Here is an 18,689-nt window from a genome sequence, read left to right as displayed (position 1 = left end):
TTCAGGTGACATATGCATGGTGTTCGAAAAGCCATACTGCCCCCACCCCCATCCACTGCTCCCCAACTGGGTCCAGAGAATCTGGGGACAACATACGAGTCATCAAAAGTGAGCTTGGGTCTCCGGACATTGGTGGTGCTGGTGGACAGAAGGGGCAGGGCCGCCCACGATGTCATCTCCAGGTGACTGCTATCCATGAGGCCAGTAGTGATGGCGGAGGTGATGGTGGAAATGGTTGTGGTAGTGGTTGTGGTAGTGGCCGTGGCAGTGGCCGTGGCAGTGCTGGTGACAATGGCAGTGGCAGTGGCAGAGGCGATAGCAGTGTTGGTGACAGTGCCAGGGGCTGCCTTTTTTGGAGTGTCTCCCTCCTGGGAAAAAGGAGGACAAAGAGTTTCCATTAGGTTCAGATTTTTAGAGTATGTTTTCATAAATGCTTTGCATGTCAATCACCCTAGGAAACAAGGCGAGAGAAAAGAAAACAATGCACATGGCTTGAGGATACACAGGTGATCCTGGTATATGTCATGAACTCTGGCAGTCACCAGCTTTTGTTCTATGATGACACCGAACACCAAGCCTCTTGTTACTCTGCAAAATGCCAGATCTAGTGCAGCAAACCAGCCATCCCTGGGCCATGAACAAATAAACCAGGGTTCTTCCCACCATGCCTTCCATCTGAGCTGCTCTGCTTTAATCATATTTAGATATTGAAGTTCCGTAAATTATTTCAAAACACGATCATGCTCCTGAAACTCTTTTTTTTTTTGTTTGTTTGTTAAGATTATTATTATTATTTTTTTAATTTTATTTTATTTTTAAACTTAACATAACTGTATTAGATTTGCCAAATATCAAAATGAATCCGCCACAGGTACACATGTGTTCCCCATCCTGAACCCTCCTCCCTCCTCCCTCCCCATTCCATCCCTCTGGGTCGTCCCAGTGCACCAGCCCCAAGCATCCAGTATTGTGCATCGAACCTGGACTGGCAACTCATTTCATACATGATATTTTACATGTTTCAATGCCATTCTCCCAAATCTTCCCACTGAACCTCTTTTTGAAAACCACTGCTCGATTTCATCTCATATTTCTCCCTCCCCATTACCCTCACCCAATCCATTGCAAAGTCCTATTCACTCCCTCTCTCCAGTGTTTCTTACATCTGTCCCTTCGTCCTCTGACACCTCAAAGGGCAGGCTTTCATGGCTTTAGACCTGACTTCACCCTTCCCAGCTCCCTTCCACGAACCTGTCACCACACTGAACTCATCGTGATTTCTCCACTGTCCTGCTTTGGTTCGCTTGAAGCCTTAGGGTAGAAAAAGCCTCCTCCTCGTTACTTTCTTTCACCTTGCTATAATGTATTGTATTTTTCATTTTTAAAATAGAGGTAAAATACACATAATATCCAATCTACCATCTCAACCATTTAAAAATATCCAGTTCAGCAGTGTTAAGCACATTTACATTGTCCTCCAACCAATCTCCAGGACTCTGTAGTTGCAAAGCTGTAACTTTGTGCCCATTAGACCATAACTCTCCATTGCCATCTCCCCAGGCCCTGGCAACCACCCTTCTAATTTCTGTCTTTGAAAATCTGACTCCTTGAGTTACCACATGCAAATGGAATCATACACTCTTTGTCTGTGACTGGCTGATTTCATCTAGCATGACATCCTCAAAGCTCAAGGTTGTAGCACATGGCAGAATTTCCTTCCTTTTTAAGACTGGGTAAGATTCCACTGTGAATTTAAACCGCACACTGTTTAACCACTTCCCTTCATTTCTAAACCCTCCTTATCTCTCTTAATACTCTCAGTTCAACCCAGATCAACAAATGCCTTCTCAGGGAAACTGCCTATGTCTATGGCTGGAAGTGCTTTAAACCTTTCTTGTCCCTTTAGAGATGGGTCCTTTTGAAGAAGGAAATGTCAACCCACTGCAGTATTCTTGCCTGGGAAATCCCATGGACACAGGCTCCTGGTAGGCTACAGTCCCTGAGGTCACAAAGAGTCAGACACCACAGTACAGACACGGAGGTGGGAGAGGTGTGTCTCAAGCCTCCCCTAAGACACCAATCAGCAGCTATTTTGTATCTAAGTTCGTTGAGCATGTTTCATTGTTCACCTTAGAGTGAGAGCCCTTTCAGTGCTGGAGCCATCTCTGATTTGTGACACACACCCCGACACACCCTGTCCCATCACCCCACTGCCCAGTGTGCTCAGTGATTTGCTGACTGCAGGCCTACCTGCCTTAATCAAAAGGGTCACTTTTCAGCTACAAGTCAAATGTGAACATTTCTTATATCCATGAAAGTCTCATCTTTTCCACTTCATCCCAAACCTCCAAATTATCAAAATTCTCACCATGATGAGCTCATTATGATAACTGTGCTGAGAGACTGCACATTTAAAAGTGGTTATGATGGATATGGAGAAAATTGTTTCAAGTCCATCACAGATTTTATTCAACCCAAACACATAAAAACTCAAAGCTTTCTGAACTCCTAAGCCAGCTCCACACTTCTATTGCTAATGCCCGATGGCCCAGACCAAACAGCAGGCCAGCCCCAGGGAGAGAGCCACATGTTTCTATGACCAAGATAGGTGACAAGAACCTTGAAACACCACGTCCACCACACAAATGGCACTGATGTCAATCCTGGCACTTCTGACTGGAAATGACTGCGTTCAGCCACAATCATCTAAGTCATATAAGTACGTCCTCTGTTGACCCTCACCCATCCACTGAGTCAATAAACAGGACTTCATGGTTACATGGAACACAGAAGACTCTAATACTGCAAAATGGAAAACACTTTTGGAACTGGAAGAAGCTGTATAGATCACCTAGTCAAATCTACTCATTTCATGGACTCAGAGAGGTGTCATAATTTGCTCAAGGTCACAGAACAGATTTATTGCAGTGTTAGCACTATGTTTCAAGCAAGTCTCTTAATTTCCACAGTCTCTCAGATTGCAGGCCATGGCCAAAGAAGACATAAGGAGTACTAAGTCATATCATGGAGAATTCTAGTGATTTCCTTAAGAAAATGATCCATTTCTAGGTTTTCTAGGTGTAAATGTAATCATATTTATCAGATTTTCCCAGCAGTTTTGAGAGCTTTCAGAAATGCCTTTGCAGATCCTCTTATTACCACTGTCATAAGAACATCCATGTTAAGCACCTAATTATTTGTGACCATGTACTAGGTGCTATATGAAGAGAATTGCCTAGATAGGTAGGGCATGTGTCCTCCAAAAGCTTGCAGTAGAAAAAGCCTCAGTTGAAGTTTATCACATTAATTATATTCAGTATGAAAAATAGGACTGATTTCGTAATTATTGCTTAGAATAGGTGGCTTCATTCCTAACACTGTAACTCAGCATCTTTAAATGTGAATGCAAATATAATCTGGGCACACATACATCCAAATTTCATTTGGAAAATCACAACTTTATAATAGAGCCATTTCTTTATATCACCAATAATATTTACCTAGGTATGTATGTCATCTAGTTATCTCAGATGATGCAGGACCATAAATTGTGGTCCTTAAAGCTCAGAGGCCTCATGGCTTTTCATGAAGTGTTAAATGGGTGCTTTTGGTTCAGGGGCTACCAGATTGGTGCTAGACATTTGAAAACTCATTGATTTTCACTCGTTTGCTTTTTATATTACATTTCAAGGATCTTGAACTGCAAGGAGATCCAACAAGTCCATCCTAAAGGAAATCAGTCCTGAATGCTCATTGGAAGGACTGATGTTGAAGCTGAAACTACAATACTTTGGCCACCTGATGCGAAGAGCTGACTCATTTGAAAAGACCCTGATGCTGGGAAAGATTGAGGGCAAGAGGAGAAGGGGACGACAGAGGATGAGATGGTTGGATGGCATCACCAACTTAATGGACGTGAGTTTGAGTAAACTCTGGGAGTTGGTGATGGACAGGGAGGCCTGGTGTGCTGCAGTCCATGGGGTCGCAAAGAGTTGGACACGACTGAGTGACTGAACTGAAGGATCAAGTGCATATGTATTTGCATATACATGCATCTACACGAAAAGGCAGATAGATTTGCCATTAATATTCACTAGTGACACTATCACTCATGATTTCCATGGTTCATGTACATATACCTGGGTCAGATAAAAATACATTGTGTATGAATGTGAAAAGTGATACAAATTCTCAATCATTTATGCTAATCAGGCAGCAGTGCAGAAAATCCAAAGGACAGGATAATCCTTTAGTCAGGCTTAGAGAACCACAATTGCATGATTTTAGCCACAGATTTGCCTTTTAAACTCCATCCTTTTGAGTCACTATTTTAAAACACAATTCATATCAGCCAAGTTGGGTGTGGAAAGACATTAACTTGGAGTTCCAGCACCAGTTCCCTCACCTTGAGCAATTCCATCCATTTGGCCTTTCACTAAAGATTCTGTGCCTGCCATGTGCTGTGGTCAGTATTGTGTAAGTGTCCCCCAGCCCCAAGATCTGAAGGGATTGGACCAAAGGATGTCTGAGGCCCTGAATCTCTGCATAATCATCTGTTTGGAGAAGTAAGACTGGAATGAAAAATTCATTTGAAGTTAACAGAATCAAGATTGGAACTAATGGAGAGTTTGTGTATTTGCGTACACACACACTTATATTAATATTTTCTCTCTGCCCCTTCCTTCCACCCCCCTGCAACATCTCCATGAGGTCAAGTTGACTTAGATAAGCTGGATCAACTTGTTTCTACCTGACAATGAGAAGATTCCTTCTATGATGCTTACGTTTACAGCTATCCCTTTGAAAGTAGCACAGAATTTGCCTTCATTCCTCTTAGGTTTGGTCGAGGTGATCTGTCCAATCAAAGGAATGGTTTTGTCTCGACTGAAGGGACCATTATTGCCGCTGATGTTCCTGCGACGTGGAGGGTCCTCTGGCAGTGGGGAAAGTGGAGGAGGAAACAGCTTTTCTTCTTTTCTTCTATTTGCTCTCCTGGATGAATTATTTCTGTGTAAACAGAAAGTACAGGGTGTCAGAAAGCTCTCTCTCTTTATTCTGATCTTTTGCATGCTGCTGCTACATTTAGCTAAAGTAATATGTTGGTTGATGGTCCTTTACCTGAGGTGGAGTATATAGAAAATGCGTAGACACATAGATGTCTATAGAGAGGTGGCCCTCCCTAGAGATTGAGCCATAGATAAATGCAAAAATCTAAGAATAAGCACGGGTCTTTGAAACAGAACTCCATGATAAATGGAAATGTCTAATGGTGTGTTGCCCCAGTGTGATATTTGCAACCTTTCAAGATTACTGTTAATTAGATTTTTATGGAAAATCCAATGCAGACTTTAATCCCATCATTTTTAGGATGGTTCCTACTTATTCTGCCCTAGGACTTAACTGCACAGTCACACAATAAATGGTACAATAAACAATTAGTGGAAGGATATTTTCTTAAGAAATACAGTACTTAGACATTACCCAGAAATAAATAACGCACTAAATACTTCCGGGACACACTGGAAATTGTATATTCCAACTGTTCTACTGGAGGCATAATGAGCCCCTGACCTTAAGTTGTTACACTGAAGTACTGATGTACTCCGCTTTACAAAACTCCCTTTGAAAAATATTTTGTCATTTTGCCACAAAATATATGTGGTCCTAGAAGTGCTCCCATGCTTTCAAACTGATTTATCTGCCCATTAAACGGGCATCATCAAATAAACTGAGACTTCAAATAAAACAGAACAACTAAAACCTTATGCTAGCTGCTTAACATGGTAATTGGGCCATGGATTTTTATTTTAGTTACTGTCTTCGACTAATCAATGAAGATTACTTGAATTTTAATCTTTTCTTAGACAACTAATATTGCACTGTGCAGCCATTTACTTTTCATGATTATTGACTACAATTTTCAATAGCAAATTAAGTCAACAAGAATTTATGTTTTCCTCTTGGTCAATTTCAGTCAGTGTCTAGAAATATAGATTTACAATATCTCAAAGCAACAAATCAAAGATGAACAAGCACTCAAGTGTTTTGATTTCCTGAAATGGTAGACACCAATGCAATCCCCTCATTCCACTTCTGCTGTGTTGCCCAAATTTGCCAGTTGTAATAATATTTGCTATCTTCTCTGTCTTCTGTTTCATAAACACAGTCCTATGTCAATTTCTGTCAGGCAGCCAAATTTTTAGAAAATTCACTGTTTCTGTCATTATTTTAATGGACTAAAATTAATTACAAAGTATTTGTCAGTGGATTTTTAGAATTGCTTTGACATGGAGAACCATTTTAACATAATGGTGAAGCCTGATGAAAATAATGGTGAAAATACAGGTTAGGATGCTTTTTGATGAAGATGCTCCAGCAACATCAGACCACACTGAGTATAATCGTTACAGAGGAATTGCACTTTGGAGAATTTACATGGAAAGGAGTCAAGTATTGCTGTGGCATCTATGGGAGTGACTGGTTCCTTACCTATGAACACTTGACCACTCCTGGCCTACCTGAACTGCTGGAGAAGGGGATGGGGGCTGCAAGGGGAAGAGCTGTTCCCTAGAGGCAGTCAACCTGCCACTGGCCATAGTCATTGGGCTAGGTCCTCCCATCTGCCACTGTACACAGTACATCATACACAGTACAGTACATTTGGTGCAGTGGCCACTGTCATCTGGCCCCCTTTCCTTCTGTATGATAGTGACCTGGAACCATGGGGCCTTTAATAACTTCCTGGGTGAAAGATACCCAGGGGGTATTTTCTAGGGACTACTCTGTCCATTATGACTTCTTACTATAAGGGCATCTTTTGTATAGGCCAGAAGAGGACAGAAGGAAAAAAGAGTATCTCCTTTCATGCCTCAGAGGCCCTTATGATGGTTCCAACTCCAAATAAGGGAAAAGGAACGCATCAGGGCCCTTCTAGGTGATGATGGGAAGCCCTAGTTGTCAGGCTGGTGTAGCATCCTTCACTAGGTTTAAAACGCTCATTGTGAAAAGTGAATTTTGTGTCATGGAAATTTCCAAGGATTTGAAGGGTCAACAAAGCACCAAGGAGCAGAGAAAACTCGAGGAGAGGGCTCCAAGGAGAAGAGCTCCAAGAGGCCTGTCCTGGTTTCCTTCTCCCTCAAATCTCGAAATTTTCCCATATAAGAACCCAATTCAGGTCCTTCCTGAATGGTAAAGGCTACTAGGTAAACATTGCTCTCCTAGACAGAAAGATCATAAGGACCATGAGGTGAAACACCGTTTTATGAGAACAAATTTGGATTAAACATTTGCCTAATACTCAATCATCTTTCTTCTATGAAATGGGGAATGAGAGGGATTACTGGGTCATTGAAGCAGGCTTGTAATGGGGACTGATGGTGTGGCAATATACCACAGCCCTCTAGCTCTTCCTTGTGCCTTTTGGTGGCCTGGCCCAAAGAGATGAGAGCCTGGGAACTGAGGAGGTACCACCATGTCTGTCCTGTGCTGTGCTTAGTCGCTCGGTCCTGTCCAACTCTTTGCCACCCCATGGGCTATATCCTGCCTGGCTCCTCCATCCATGGGCATTCTCCAGGCAAGAACAGTACAGTGTGCTGCCATGCCCTCCTCCAGGGGATCTTCTTGACCAGGGATTGAACCCAGGTCTCCCTCATTGCTGGTGGATTCTTTACCACAGAGCCACCAGGGAGGCCCAAGAATACTGGAGTGGGTAGCCTATCCCTTCTCCAGGGGGTCTTCCCAACCCAGGAATCGAACAAATAGGGGTTTTATGCATTTCAGGTGGATTCTATACTGTCTTAGCCACCAGGGAAGCCCACCGCCATGCCTGGAAGCAGGGAAATAGGCTTCTTTCCCAATGGTTAAACATCATCCTTCCAGGGCCCTCCTACTTTCCAAGGAGGAACCTAAAATGACATCCTTGTAGTGGTGGTACCTCCTCAATAAGAGGGCTGGCTTGCTCTACTAGAAGAGTGTCTAGTTCTGAGAACTCCAAGTATCTGAAGGGATCAGTTCAGTTCAGTCGCTCAGTCATGTCCGACTCTTTGCAACCCCATGAATTGCAGCACGCCAGGCCTCCCTGTCCATCACCAACTCCAGGAGTTCACTCAGACTCACGTCCACCTTTCATATCAAATTATACCATGGAATACAAATGCATATCACAGAGAGCTATGGGTCCTCAGGGAGACAGCAGCCCGGGACCAAATCTGGGCTGGCAGGTCCTGGCAGCCCATGACCAAATTTCCTTAGTTTATCGAGCAGATCTAGTGATCATTGATCTTTTCTTACCTTTCATCTCTAAACAACAAGGATCCAAACAAAAGTAAACTGATAACTTATTTCCAACATCTTATCTGTGGCAGACTGATGCCCTGTCACTGATGTTAAACAGTAATCTGTGAAATCCATTGTTAGCAGCAGTTAGCCAGATTGCCTCTCCACTCTGGGCTGCTAATAGGTTCCAAAACTGGTCGTTGATGGAAGTTACCTCTAATGCTGAGTGAATTTATGACAATAATTATCTAAACAGAATAGTTCCAGGAGCTGACATGTTTGTTAGGGAGCACTTCCCTGGTGGCTCAGACAATAAAGAATCCACTTGCAATGCGGGAGACTTGGGTTTGATTCCTGGGTTGGGAAGATCCCCTGGAGAAGGGAATAGCTACCCACTAGATTGTTAGGGAAGTGATGTGTAAAAGACAGAAGAACTCTGTCACCATGCTTGGTAGGGAAGGCTGGAGTCCTATAAGTGAGTAGGGGACAAGGAGGCCTCCTGCCTGACTCTGGCATCTTCTGCAAAGAGACAGACAGGAGAAGAGCTGCCAGCTGATCGGCATTAATTTGTCCACCCCAAGCTGGCTTTTCCCAGCACAGAACTGCCTGGGGGTGTGGGGCACTCCTAGACAGCTCATGTCCCTGGCCTCCCCAGACATGTCATCCCCTTGGCCTCTGAGGAGTTCAGGACAAACTTGCTGGTCCTCAAGCTTCATATGAGCACTATGATTTGACAGCAAAGAGGAGGCCTCTGCTGTGTCATTCTGTTGAGGCCAAGGGAGATGGTTTCATCCCTATCAGAACTGGAAGTTGCCCAGAGAGAGGTGATTTGGCTCAAGGGGCAGGTGTCCTTTAAATTGGTTTACTTCATTTTACCCTTCACTCAGTGCTAAAAGTACACTTTGGCCGATTTTGGCCATCCATCTGAGTTGGAGTAAAGAAATGTTGCTAAAAAGCTCAAGTGGTCACCCAAACCTTGCAGCCTGAAGGCCACCCTTTATCCCACCCGTGTTAGGCTGGTGGCCAGAGACAGCTGTCAGGACAAAACTGAATGACTTCTGTTTCTTGCCTAACATTCTTTTGGGATAGGACTCCCTACCCTCAAGGGTTCATTTGAGATTTCTTAGGAGCCCAAACCAGCAAAGTATAGAATCAGGGCAAACTCACTCTTTAGTGCTGGGAGGCTTCTGGGGGGGAGCTGGCGAGATGCAAGGTGGCAGCAGGCAGATGGTGGCTGCCTCCTCCAGGCGCTGCTTCTTCTCAGGGATTTTCCCTGAAACTTCTGTTGGCTTTAACAGGAAAAAAAGAATACACAAAGTTTGAAATCCATGGAACAGGCAGACATTTTAAAACAATGAGCAAGGGAGACAGTGTGCTTCTGTTTTAAGTCCTAGATTAGGTAGGGACCTTAAAAGTACACCTTTGATCAGACAGAAAACTGATACATCTTGCCCCGCCTACTCCAACCAAGAAGCTGGCATCAGAGAGGGTGAAGCTGTGATGTCAGCCTCTGATCGGGGGGCACAGAGATCTCATACCAGAAGTAAAGAGAATCTATCATTTTCAGACACTTCCGGCAACAATAACCCCACAAATGAGTAGTTTAGAAACCAACACTGCAATTCTAACATGGCATAAGTCCTGTCCAAGGTTGGGGGTTACACACAAAGGTCACGTGTACAACCAACAGTATGCAAGGAAATTAACCACGTGCAAGGCACACCTTTGGACCTTCATGTATTGGTTCTGAAGGTACTTCTAGTTGCACTGTTGCCATCACTAAGAGCAGGCAAACAGTGATAGGGCAAGGGCCCCAGACTTTGTTCCCTATTTTGGAATCCTCTCATTAGTTAAGGTGGCACCACAGCTCAGAGATAAAACCACCTGTGAATCTTTAAAGCTGAACGATGACTTAAATCATCATTGCAGGAGTCCCCAAGGCAGCTGTTCAAACTATTACTCAAGAATCACCATGAGATGATGTTATGCTAAAAATCTACCGTGACACCCAGAGATGCATGCAATGAACCTACTGGATACAAACTCAGTTCCCCAGATAGATGTGCAATGGAAAAGGCCATTCTGGGTTTCACCTTCTGATTACATTTGTAGCCCGGGAATCCAACCCAAATGTCCTGCAGGAGAGATTATTATGAGTCAAGCCAACCACACAGGTCAGGGGGCCAAGCAGGCTGGACAGAACCTGTGTCTAGTAGGAGCCAGGGTAATCAAAATGGAACTGGGTGGCAGGGATGTTTGTATGTAGAAATTAACAAGGCCTAGAGGATGCATTTTGACCTTATGAGTCCTGGGTGCCCTGCTGCTGCCGGCAGGAGACTGTAGAATAGTGACCTATGAATCCAGGAAGCAGGAGCAGCTTAAATAGCCAACCTGACGGACTGGCTGCCTAGGGAAGGAGACTGCATATTCTTTGTTGCTACACATCATAATCCCTCAAGTGCCATACTGGAAATTCTTGACATTGGTTATAAAACCATGATTATCCCTAACACTTCCTCCCTGGTCATCTCAAATACTACATTCCCCAGGGAAAGTATTAATATCTGTGCTTTCACCAAAGACTGCAATCCACTGCCACCAGCCTGCTGGAAAAGGAGACTCAAGATCAAAGTAGCCCAGACAGCCACTGCTCCCGATCACGTGGCTGACCAGAGTGGGTGGACGGCTTACCTTGTGCTTACGCTTGCCCTTGGGGGCGGCTTTCTCTGCAGGCACAGCAGCCGTCTGCCGCTTGGGCTTTGAGGCTGTCTCCTTGTGGTCTAGCTTGGCTGACGTTGCCTGGAGTGAGTTCTGGCCAGGCACTCGAGACAGTAGGTCAAGGTCAATCTTCACCCAGAGATTTTTCAGATTCTCCTGATCTCGGACTGGAGATAGAACCTCGGTTTGTGTGACAGGGACCGGTGACTGAGTAGGTTCTTCACTCGGGACTGGTGGGTTGTTGCCATTGCCACTGCTGAGAAAGCTACTGAGGGTCAGGCTGGCCCCTCCGGCTTCCTTGGATTTGGTCGTGTTGCCCCCTGGAGCCATGCATGGAGGCAGGACTTTGATCTGCAGGGGCTCTTCCTGATCCGTGTTGGAATCAGATGTAGACGAATCGGTCTCAATGAATTCCCGGGACTTTGGAACCGTCTTGCCAGGCCCTCGGTACTTTTTCTTCTCGGGAGCCAAGGGGATGCTGGGCCTCGGTTCTTTCCTGGGAACCGGCTTGTGGGCAACAGCTTTGCTACGCCCTCTCGGGAGGTCAGGAAGCTCCCCGCTTTCCTTTTCTTTGGGAGTGCTGCTGGTGATATTTGGTTTGGGCCAGGTAAATTCCTCAACGCTGGTGTTCTTCTCGACCCTTTTGGGCTGTTTTTTCCCAATTGTCCTTTGAGACGCTGTCTCAAGAGTTGTGGACAACTTATGCTTCAGAGCCTTTGTTTCTGGAGTTTTCAGGGTGGGTCGTGGACGGGCTTTCTCCCTGATAAGACCAAGGAGAGGCCTCTCTTTGGGTTCAGGCAGGACCTGGCTGGGGTTTGCCTTCACCTTGACCTGGACTTCCATTGGCTGAATGACTGGAGGAGGCACAGAAATCGTCTCCATGGGTGTTTCATTTTGGCCACAAATAAAAGATTTGTTTTGAGAAGTCACTTTGTTAAGCCATTTGTCCAACTGCCACTTGTTGGTGGAGGGCGGCTCAGGCTGTGGAGTGAGAAACGGTGGCAAGAATGAATGTCACCTTTGGGAAGAAGTCAGGAGGACCTTCAGTGCACTGACTGTTGACTGGTAAAAGCTTTGGCTGTCAAGTGACCATTCACACACTTAGAAACATACATGAAATTCACATCTATTACATTCCCTAGACAGCCAAATACTTCACAAAGTGGCTCCACTATACTAAGTTCCACTCTTTTTCTGAAACTATCCCCTACTTTGGCCAGCAAGGAAATAATTTTTCACAGAGAGTTTTTCCAGAGAGTGGGTAGAGAGCTGGGGAGGGAAACCGGTTCCCAAAATCTTTTGGTGGGGCTCATTACTCAACCTCTCACCATGAGGCTGAGAGAATGATCTCTGGTTCTGAAAAGAAATGTGAGTGTGCCTCAAGTATAATTCAAAAGGAAAGTCTTTCTCTGCTAAAGTGTCAGGGCCTCCTATACGATGTTGTAATTTGCTGCAAAAAGATGAGGCCTTTTGTATTTTTACTGAAGGATGAAAAGATTTGACTTCCAAAAAAACCACTGCCCTTTCCTTGGTGTATGGGCAATAATCAGTTTATGTGGACATGCTTGCAGACATTAGCATCTGCTGTTAAGCCATGGAAATGATGCGTACAATTCGGGTGCTTGATTCGCAAATCTGAATTCTGCCTGTTGAACTAAAAGAGCCATCATTTTTTATTAGAACTGCTCTGGTTTTTGCAAGCCATCAGCTGAGGCTTATGGCACCAGCCAATAGAGGATGACAGAATTCAAAACGTTTTGAGTAGCCATGATTCCAACCGGCACAGAGCAGTGGCAGGTAAGGGTCGAGCCCATTGGAGCAGCTGCTACTGTTGGCAGCAGAGCTCGAGGTTAGGGGCCCAGCTCTCGTAGCACACACCCTGGTTTCAGCCCTTCCTGTGAGATCATGGGAAAGTTCTTTCTTATCTTCTCAGAACCTTATTCTTTCATCTATAAAATGGAATAATGATAGCCAGGACCCCATAGGGTTGTCATGAGCATGAAATGAGAAAATGCAAGTCACGAGCTTCTCATGGAGTCTGGCACATGATCCACATTCACGAAGGGTGGGCTCTTACAAACAGCAATAATGTCACTGTGGCATCTTCTTCTGTTATTCTTTTCTGACTATTGACAAACAATGTGTCCAGAGCCATTGAGGGATCAGCTTGCTGTATGAGGTGCCGGCTCAGGAGAACTGAGAGGCTGGCAGTCAAAGAAGATGGAGGGGAAAGGCATGGCTTTGATCTCAAAATTATAATTTTGGTGTTTTGTGGGGCTATGTTAAATGTTTTCATGAATTACCATTGAGTACATTTGTAAACTATTCTTTGAAATTAAAAAACAAACAAACAAACAAACCTGTGACCTTTCAACCATCACACTTCTTGGATCTTACTTGCCCAGTGACAATTCATCACTTCAACTTAGAGGAAGGGGTAGTGTCCCCAGACCTAGAAGTGGGTCTTGACTTGCTTCATTGGTTCTCTCGAAAGGGAAGTTTTGAGCTCAGTGATTACTATTCCAGTATAATAGTAATGGGAAGCTCAAGGCTCAGAGTAGCTGAGTGAGCCACACGGCACATCAGTCACATGGCAAGAAATCTCCGTTAGAAACTTTACAAAGACATGTGTTAGAAGAAAAAAGCCCTATCAAATACCTGAGTGCTTTTCTGAAGTATTTAGTGTGCCGAAGTCATGACTGTGCTGGAATGTTATTATTATCGCATTATTGTGTGTGCATGTCGGGGGTGCTGTGTCAGGGCCCTGGCTCCTCACCCACCTCTGGAGTGGTCACTCGTGGCGCCTCATTGGCTTCGCTGTCAGTGGTGCTGCTTTCAGTGTCTGAGTCAGACTCTGAGCTGCTCTCTGAGTCACTGGAGCTGCCGGATCCCCCACTGGTGGGCGCTGCAGGTGGGGGTTGGGGCGTGGCCAACAGTGGGCTGAAAGGAAAATGACACCATTGATTGCCTCTTTTACTCCCAAACTGGCTGGAAAAGAGTCCAGGTGGGCATGAAGACTGATCATCTGTGAGGGCCAGGCTGAGTGGAGTGTGCCATTCCATTTCACAGATGGGAACTATGAGGCTCAGAGGGCCCAGGGAGTGACCCACAGTCCCAAGTTGTTTTTTTTTTTTTCCTTTCTTTTTCTGTTAAGATACATTTTCAGTTGCTATCTTGTTCAGAAATTCCAAGGTTTGTATAGGGGCTCTGATCTTAGTTATACGTGCAGTACAGTCCTCTCAGCAAGAAGGGGTGAGTTGAATCCTCACTTTTGTCATAGAAAACTGAGGTTCAGAGGAGGGGGGTTCTTGCTGCAGCCTCACAGCTAGATAGAGGTGTGAAACTGGGACCATAGCCTCCCAGCTTCCTCAAAGGGCAGGGTTGAGTAAAGACACTGGCAGCCAGGTGCCCAGTGCCCAGCCCCAAGGTGAGCAGGGCTGACTGTGTTACCATGGAGATGAGAGGGCACACTGCACAGCCTCCTCCACCGGAATTTCTGTAACCTCTTCAGACAACTCCAACTAGGAAGTATGATCATACAGGACCAACCATCTCTAATGGCTGATTTTAAATCTGTAAAGCTGACCAAGCAAAGCACAAGGAAATTGACACCATTTGCCACTCTGTCTTTATTGATAATCCATGCTCTTCCTTACTAATCGTTTGCCCTCTGTGCCCCATAACAAATCAACCTCAGCTGTCTCTTGGCACTTTGGAGTATGTCACTGCCTTTCTGTCCTTTTGCTCATCATCTTTGGGGGCTAGTTTTCCTGTTTTTGCTCTGATATGGGGTTCTAAAGTCGAGGGAGGGTTCTCATCTGTCTCTGTCTCATCAGCTCAGGCTCGTCTTTGGAGAGAAATTTAAATCACAGAGAGGGGTGGCCTGGGGGCCAGAGCATCTTTGCTGCAGTGCTGGACTGGTCCTCCTACCTGTCTGGCTGGCCGTCTGAACCTCGCTGCCTCTCAGACTCCCAGCTCCTTGCCTGGCTTTTCCCAGAAAACCCAGTCCTGGCCCTGGAGGACACCTGGTCTTGTGGCTCCACCTGCAAGTTTTGGCAGAGAGGGACTCCAAGGGCCCTCCTTTGGCCAAGACTCTGGAATCACAGACCATTATTCCTCACCTGCCCCCACTTCATCCTCTCACCAAAGCCTCATTTTCAACATAATAGCTCTTGCCTTGGAAGGCAGAGGATCCCTTTCAAACCAGCATGGGTGCCTCGTCCAACTCGTCCAACTCAGAGAGCCTTTTCCTTACATGTGCCTCGTGCCCCCGAAGACGGCCCCTTTCATCTCCCAGGTAGCTATTCTCTTTCATATAGCCAAAGCTCCTTTTAAAAGGCTATCTGCTAAGTAAATGCTATCTGCAAGTACATTCGTCTGCCAAATATGCCAAGTAATTAGGGGAAGCAGAAGAAACAGGGGCCTACACCCTCTGGGAAAGTGTGTGTGTATGTCTGTGTGAGAGAGAGAGAGAGAGAGAGAGAGAGAGAGAGAGAGAGAGAGACAGTGGGGCCAGGGATCTATATATACAACTCAGTGTGCCTCGTTCCCTGTATTTCTTTGCAGTATAATGAATCCATATTTAAGCAAAGTACCCTCCAAATCCAATCAATTGTTTTTGTCTTTGATTACTAACTAAAGACTGAGGCAACAGATTTAAGTCAGACTAATCCAGAGGCTTGCTAACTTGACCTCAATTCCCCCCAAGTAAAGTTTGAGATACAGCATAGAGCATTGGCAATACTGAGACTCCTAGCTGGTGGATTGACAGTTAAGATCTAACATGTACTCCCACATTTATGATTTTCAAATGAAAAGGCTGTTTCCTACTTTTGTTTCCTATCTATGCATTAAATTCTGGCTTGTGTGTGTCTGTGTGTTTGTATACAAGTGTTCCTTATCCAAAGACTTTTGGAAGCGAGATGAATTTTTATATTTAGATTTTTAATTAAACAAGTCATATGGTAGCTATACCACATCTATAATACCCCCCAGTGGATTCAGGATAGCATCCTTTAATAAAACTCATTAATACTGCTGCAGTTAACAGTCACAGTCATAAAAACTTGAAATTAATACCTGCACATCAGTTTAGGTCAGGTTTTGTCATCAAGTGGCTCAAAGTCACTGAAAACAACAGTTCTCCAAATTTTCTGAATTTCAGAATTGTGATTAAGAGATTGTAGACATGGACAGAAATCACATATGAAAAAATTAACTATTTGTATGAGTAAATATAGATATACAGACACAGATACAAAATAAAGATGACTTGAAACCTAAGCGTAACCTTGACTGAGAACCAGTGAAATGAGGCCTGAAATTATTTTCCCTAAGTCTTCTTACAGGTAAATGTATTGCTGTGTTCTCAGGAAGGATCCTACGGCCAGTCAACGTTGACAATGACCACTCAGGGGAAACAAGTATAGAAAGAACAGAGAGAGGTACACGAGTTTTTCATACTCACACTGATGGACATAAATACTTGGGGATGAGAGGGACGGTGGACTTGAATTCAGAGAGGACACCATGAGAACTCAAGTTGGGGGTGAAGGACTTCAGCATCTTAATGAGAGAGAATTGCTTTCTCCGGGCAGTTGCACAGTTGGAAACAAGGAAGAGCCAGCATTGGTGGGAGGGAATGGCATTGCTTAAAATGGAAGTAAAACTGCCCTCTGCAGTACATTCCTCTGCCTCCACTATCCATCTGCTCTTCCTGTGGTTGGTGGACAATCTGGCTGCACCCAGCCTGCTAAGGGACATAGGGCACACCTGTGAGTCTGACCCTCACTTCCTGTGGGCCCACCTTGCACCCAGCTGGGGCCCCTCCGAGGGCCAAAAAGTGAGTACAAATCCAAAACACTGTCTTCACAATCAGGACAAACCTCAATATCAGGATTGACTGAGGGCCACATTCTTGTCTAGAATCCACTGTGGAGATTTCAAGTTAGCAAATCATCACCATATTTCACTTTCAGTTCTTCCCTGAAGCACGTTAGCTGTTCAGTTAGTTAAATTCCCACTTTTGCTACATTTACTTTCATGTGTCACTAATTTATTTTTCAAATGTATATTAAACTGGCTATGAGCAACACTAGGAAACACAACTCTTGATTCTGCCGAGAAGATGAAGGACGAATGTGCAATTTCCATATTCTTCATTTATCAAACTGCAGTAGAATTATTTCCCATACACCATTTACTCTTGTATTTTAATGAACTGCTTTTAAAAAGAATGCTAGTGGTTACAACAAAGATAATAGATGATATCAAAAATCATTAACATTAATATATTAAACTATCTACTCTATAGTCTGTAAATATTAAAAGTGTACTCTGTGACTTCACCCTGAATGTAATAAAACTGCTCAAAGGACAAATGTGGACAACTTCAAAGTGAACTGTTCAACCTTTTCAAATATCATATTTTGCTACTGTGTTCATTGGGGTGAGCAGTCTGTACCAAGTGTAGCGTAACCTCATTTTAATCCTAACCCCATTCAGTAGGTCTTCATGGTCATGGGCCAGACTAAGGGCAAAGAAGTTGGCTTAGCAAGTCAATGATCCTAGTGGGGAAGTCCAGGGTGAGGGAAGGGGATCAAAGAGCAGGCCAGTGGGGGAGAAGTTTGGGAGGCCTTTAAGATGCCTCCTCCAGACAGCATTGACCCTGGTGTGGAAGGCTTGTGAGCACCAGGGGAACAGATACCAGTCTCTCTAAGCTTATACTGACCAAGCCTCTTCTGCAATAAAAGGCTCAATATGTGATACTATAAGATAGTCCAGAAGCCATATGAAGGAACAGGGACTTCTTTGCCTGGAGAAGATTCTGGGGCAGGGAGGAGGGTGGTTCATGTGACAACAGTCTTTAAAAACTGGAAGGTCTGTCCAGTAAGGGAGTGGGCTAGCTCTGAAGGCCTTCCAAGGTAAAACTAGGATCAATGAGTTCGAGATGTAGCCAGGAAAGTTCCCACCTCAACATCAGAAAAGCCTTAAAAAATCTACAGTTGGCCACAGGAAGAAGCCATTGCTTTGTAGGCCTATGAGCTTGATACCTTTAGGTGAACAGATAGCTGGCAATTAAGATTCCTATTATTGATCTACAATGGAGTTCAGTGATCTTTAAAGTGTCTTCCAACTCAAAGATTATGATCCTCATGAAACAAAAATGTGTAGGGGATTTTAGGGGAGACTGTTCGGACCTTAGAGAAAATTGTGAGGAGACCTTTGCCCAGTCTGCTCATTAAGGCAGGTCTGAAATGACCTACTCTTGGCAACACGGCTCTTATATGAACCACAGAAGATTAAAGCTGCCTTTCTGTAGGGCTATTTCATAAATCAGACTTTTCACTAATTCAGATTAACAGCCTACAGAAAACCAAACATCTGCATCAGTGCTATCTGACTCGATTCTTAATTTAACTGTAAATTCCTCTCTCAGGAGATAAACAGGGATGATGAATTGGCCATTCTGCTCAATCAAGCTGTATGGGTATCACAAAGGAAAGGTTCCAGAGGGGTAATGACTTTCTAAGTGGAAACATATATAGGAAGGATTCGACAAGCAAGTCCACAGGGTATGGATCTTGGCAGCATATTTTACAAGACCCCGAAATTGCCAAAGAGACATAGCATGAGATGCTTGATGGGGGACTCTTGTATTAAACCCTTGTCTTTAGTTGAGACTTGTAAAAATTTCA

At 44.4% G+C, this 18,689-nt stretch overlaps 1 protein-coding gene across 11 annotated transcripts in view; it reads right to left on the bottom strand.

Annotated features, from left to right (window-relative positions):
* The window catches only part of AFF2 (AF4/FMR2 family member 2), a 539,621-nt gene that overhangs the window by 27,524 nt on the left and 493,408 nt on the right, over positions 1-18,689 (bottom strand). For all 11 annotated transcript variants that reach the window (XM_025275774.3, XM_025275776.3, XM_025275777.3 and 8 more), the window contains 5 exons: positions 13,773-13,932; positions 10,966-11,973; positions 9,442-9,563; positions 4,785-5,007; positions 97-368 (listed from right to left, as the gene is read on the bottom strand). In XM_025275774.3, the coding sequence (XP_025131559.3) occupies positions 97-368; positions 4,785-5,007; positions 9,442-9,563; positions 10,966-11,973; positions 13,773-13,932 (1,785 nt within the window). The remainder of the gene's footprint in view (positions 1-96; positions 369-4,784; positions 5,008-9,441; positions 9,564-10,965; positions 11,974-13,772; positions 13,933-18,689) is intronic.

The sequence above is a fragment of the Bubalus bubalis genome, chromosome X, assembly GCF_019923935.1.
Source record: "Bubalus bubalis isolate 160015118507 breed Murrah chromosome X, NDDB_SH_1, whole genome shotgun sequence".
Classification (NCBI taxonomy): Eukaryota; Metazoa; Chordata; class Mammalia; order Artiodactyla; family Bovidae; genus Bubalus; species Bubalus bubalis.
The sequence above is the reverse complement of the archived record's forward strand: the minus strand, read 5'-3'. Positions and strand labels throughout refer to the sequence as shown.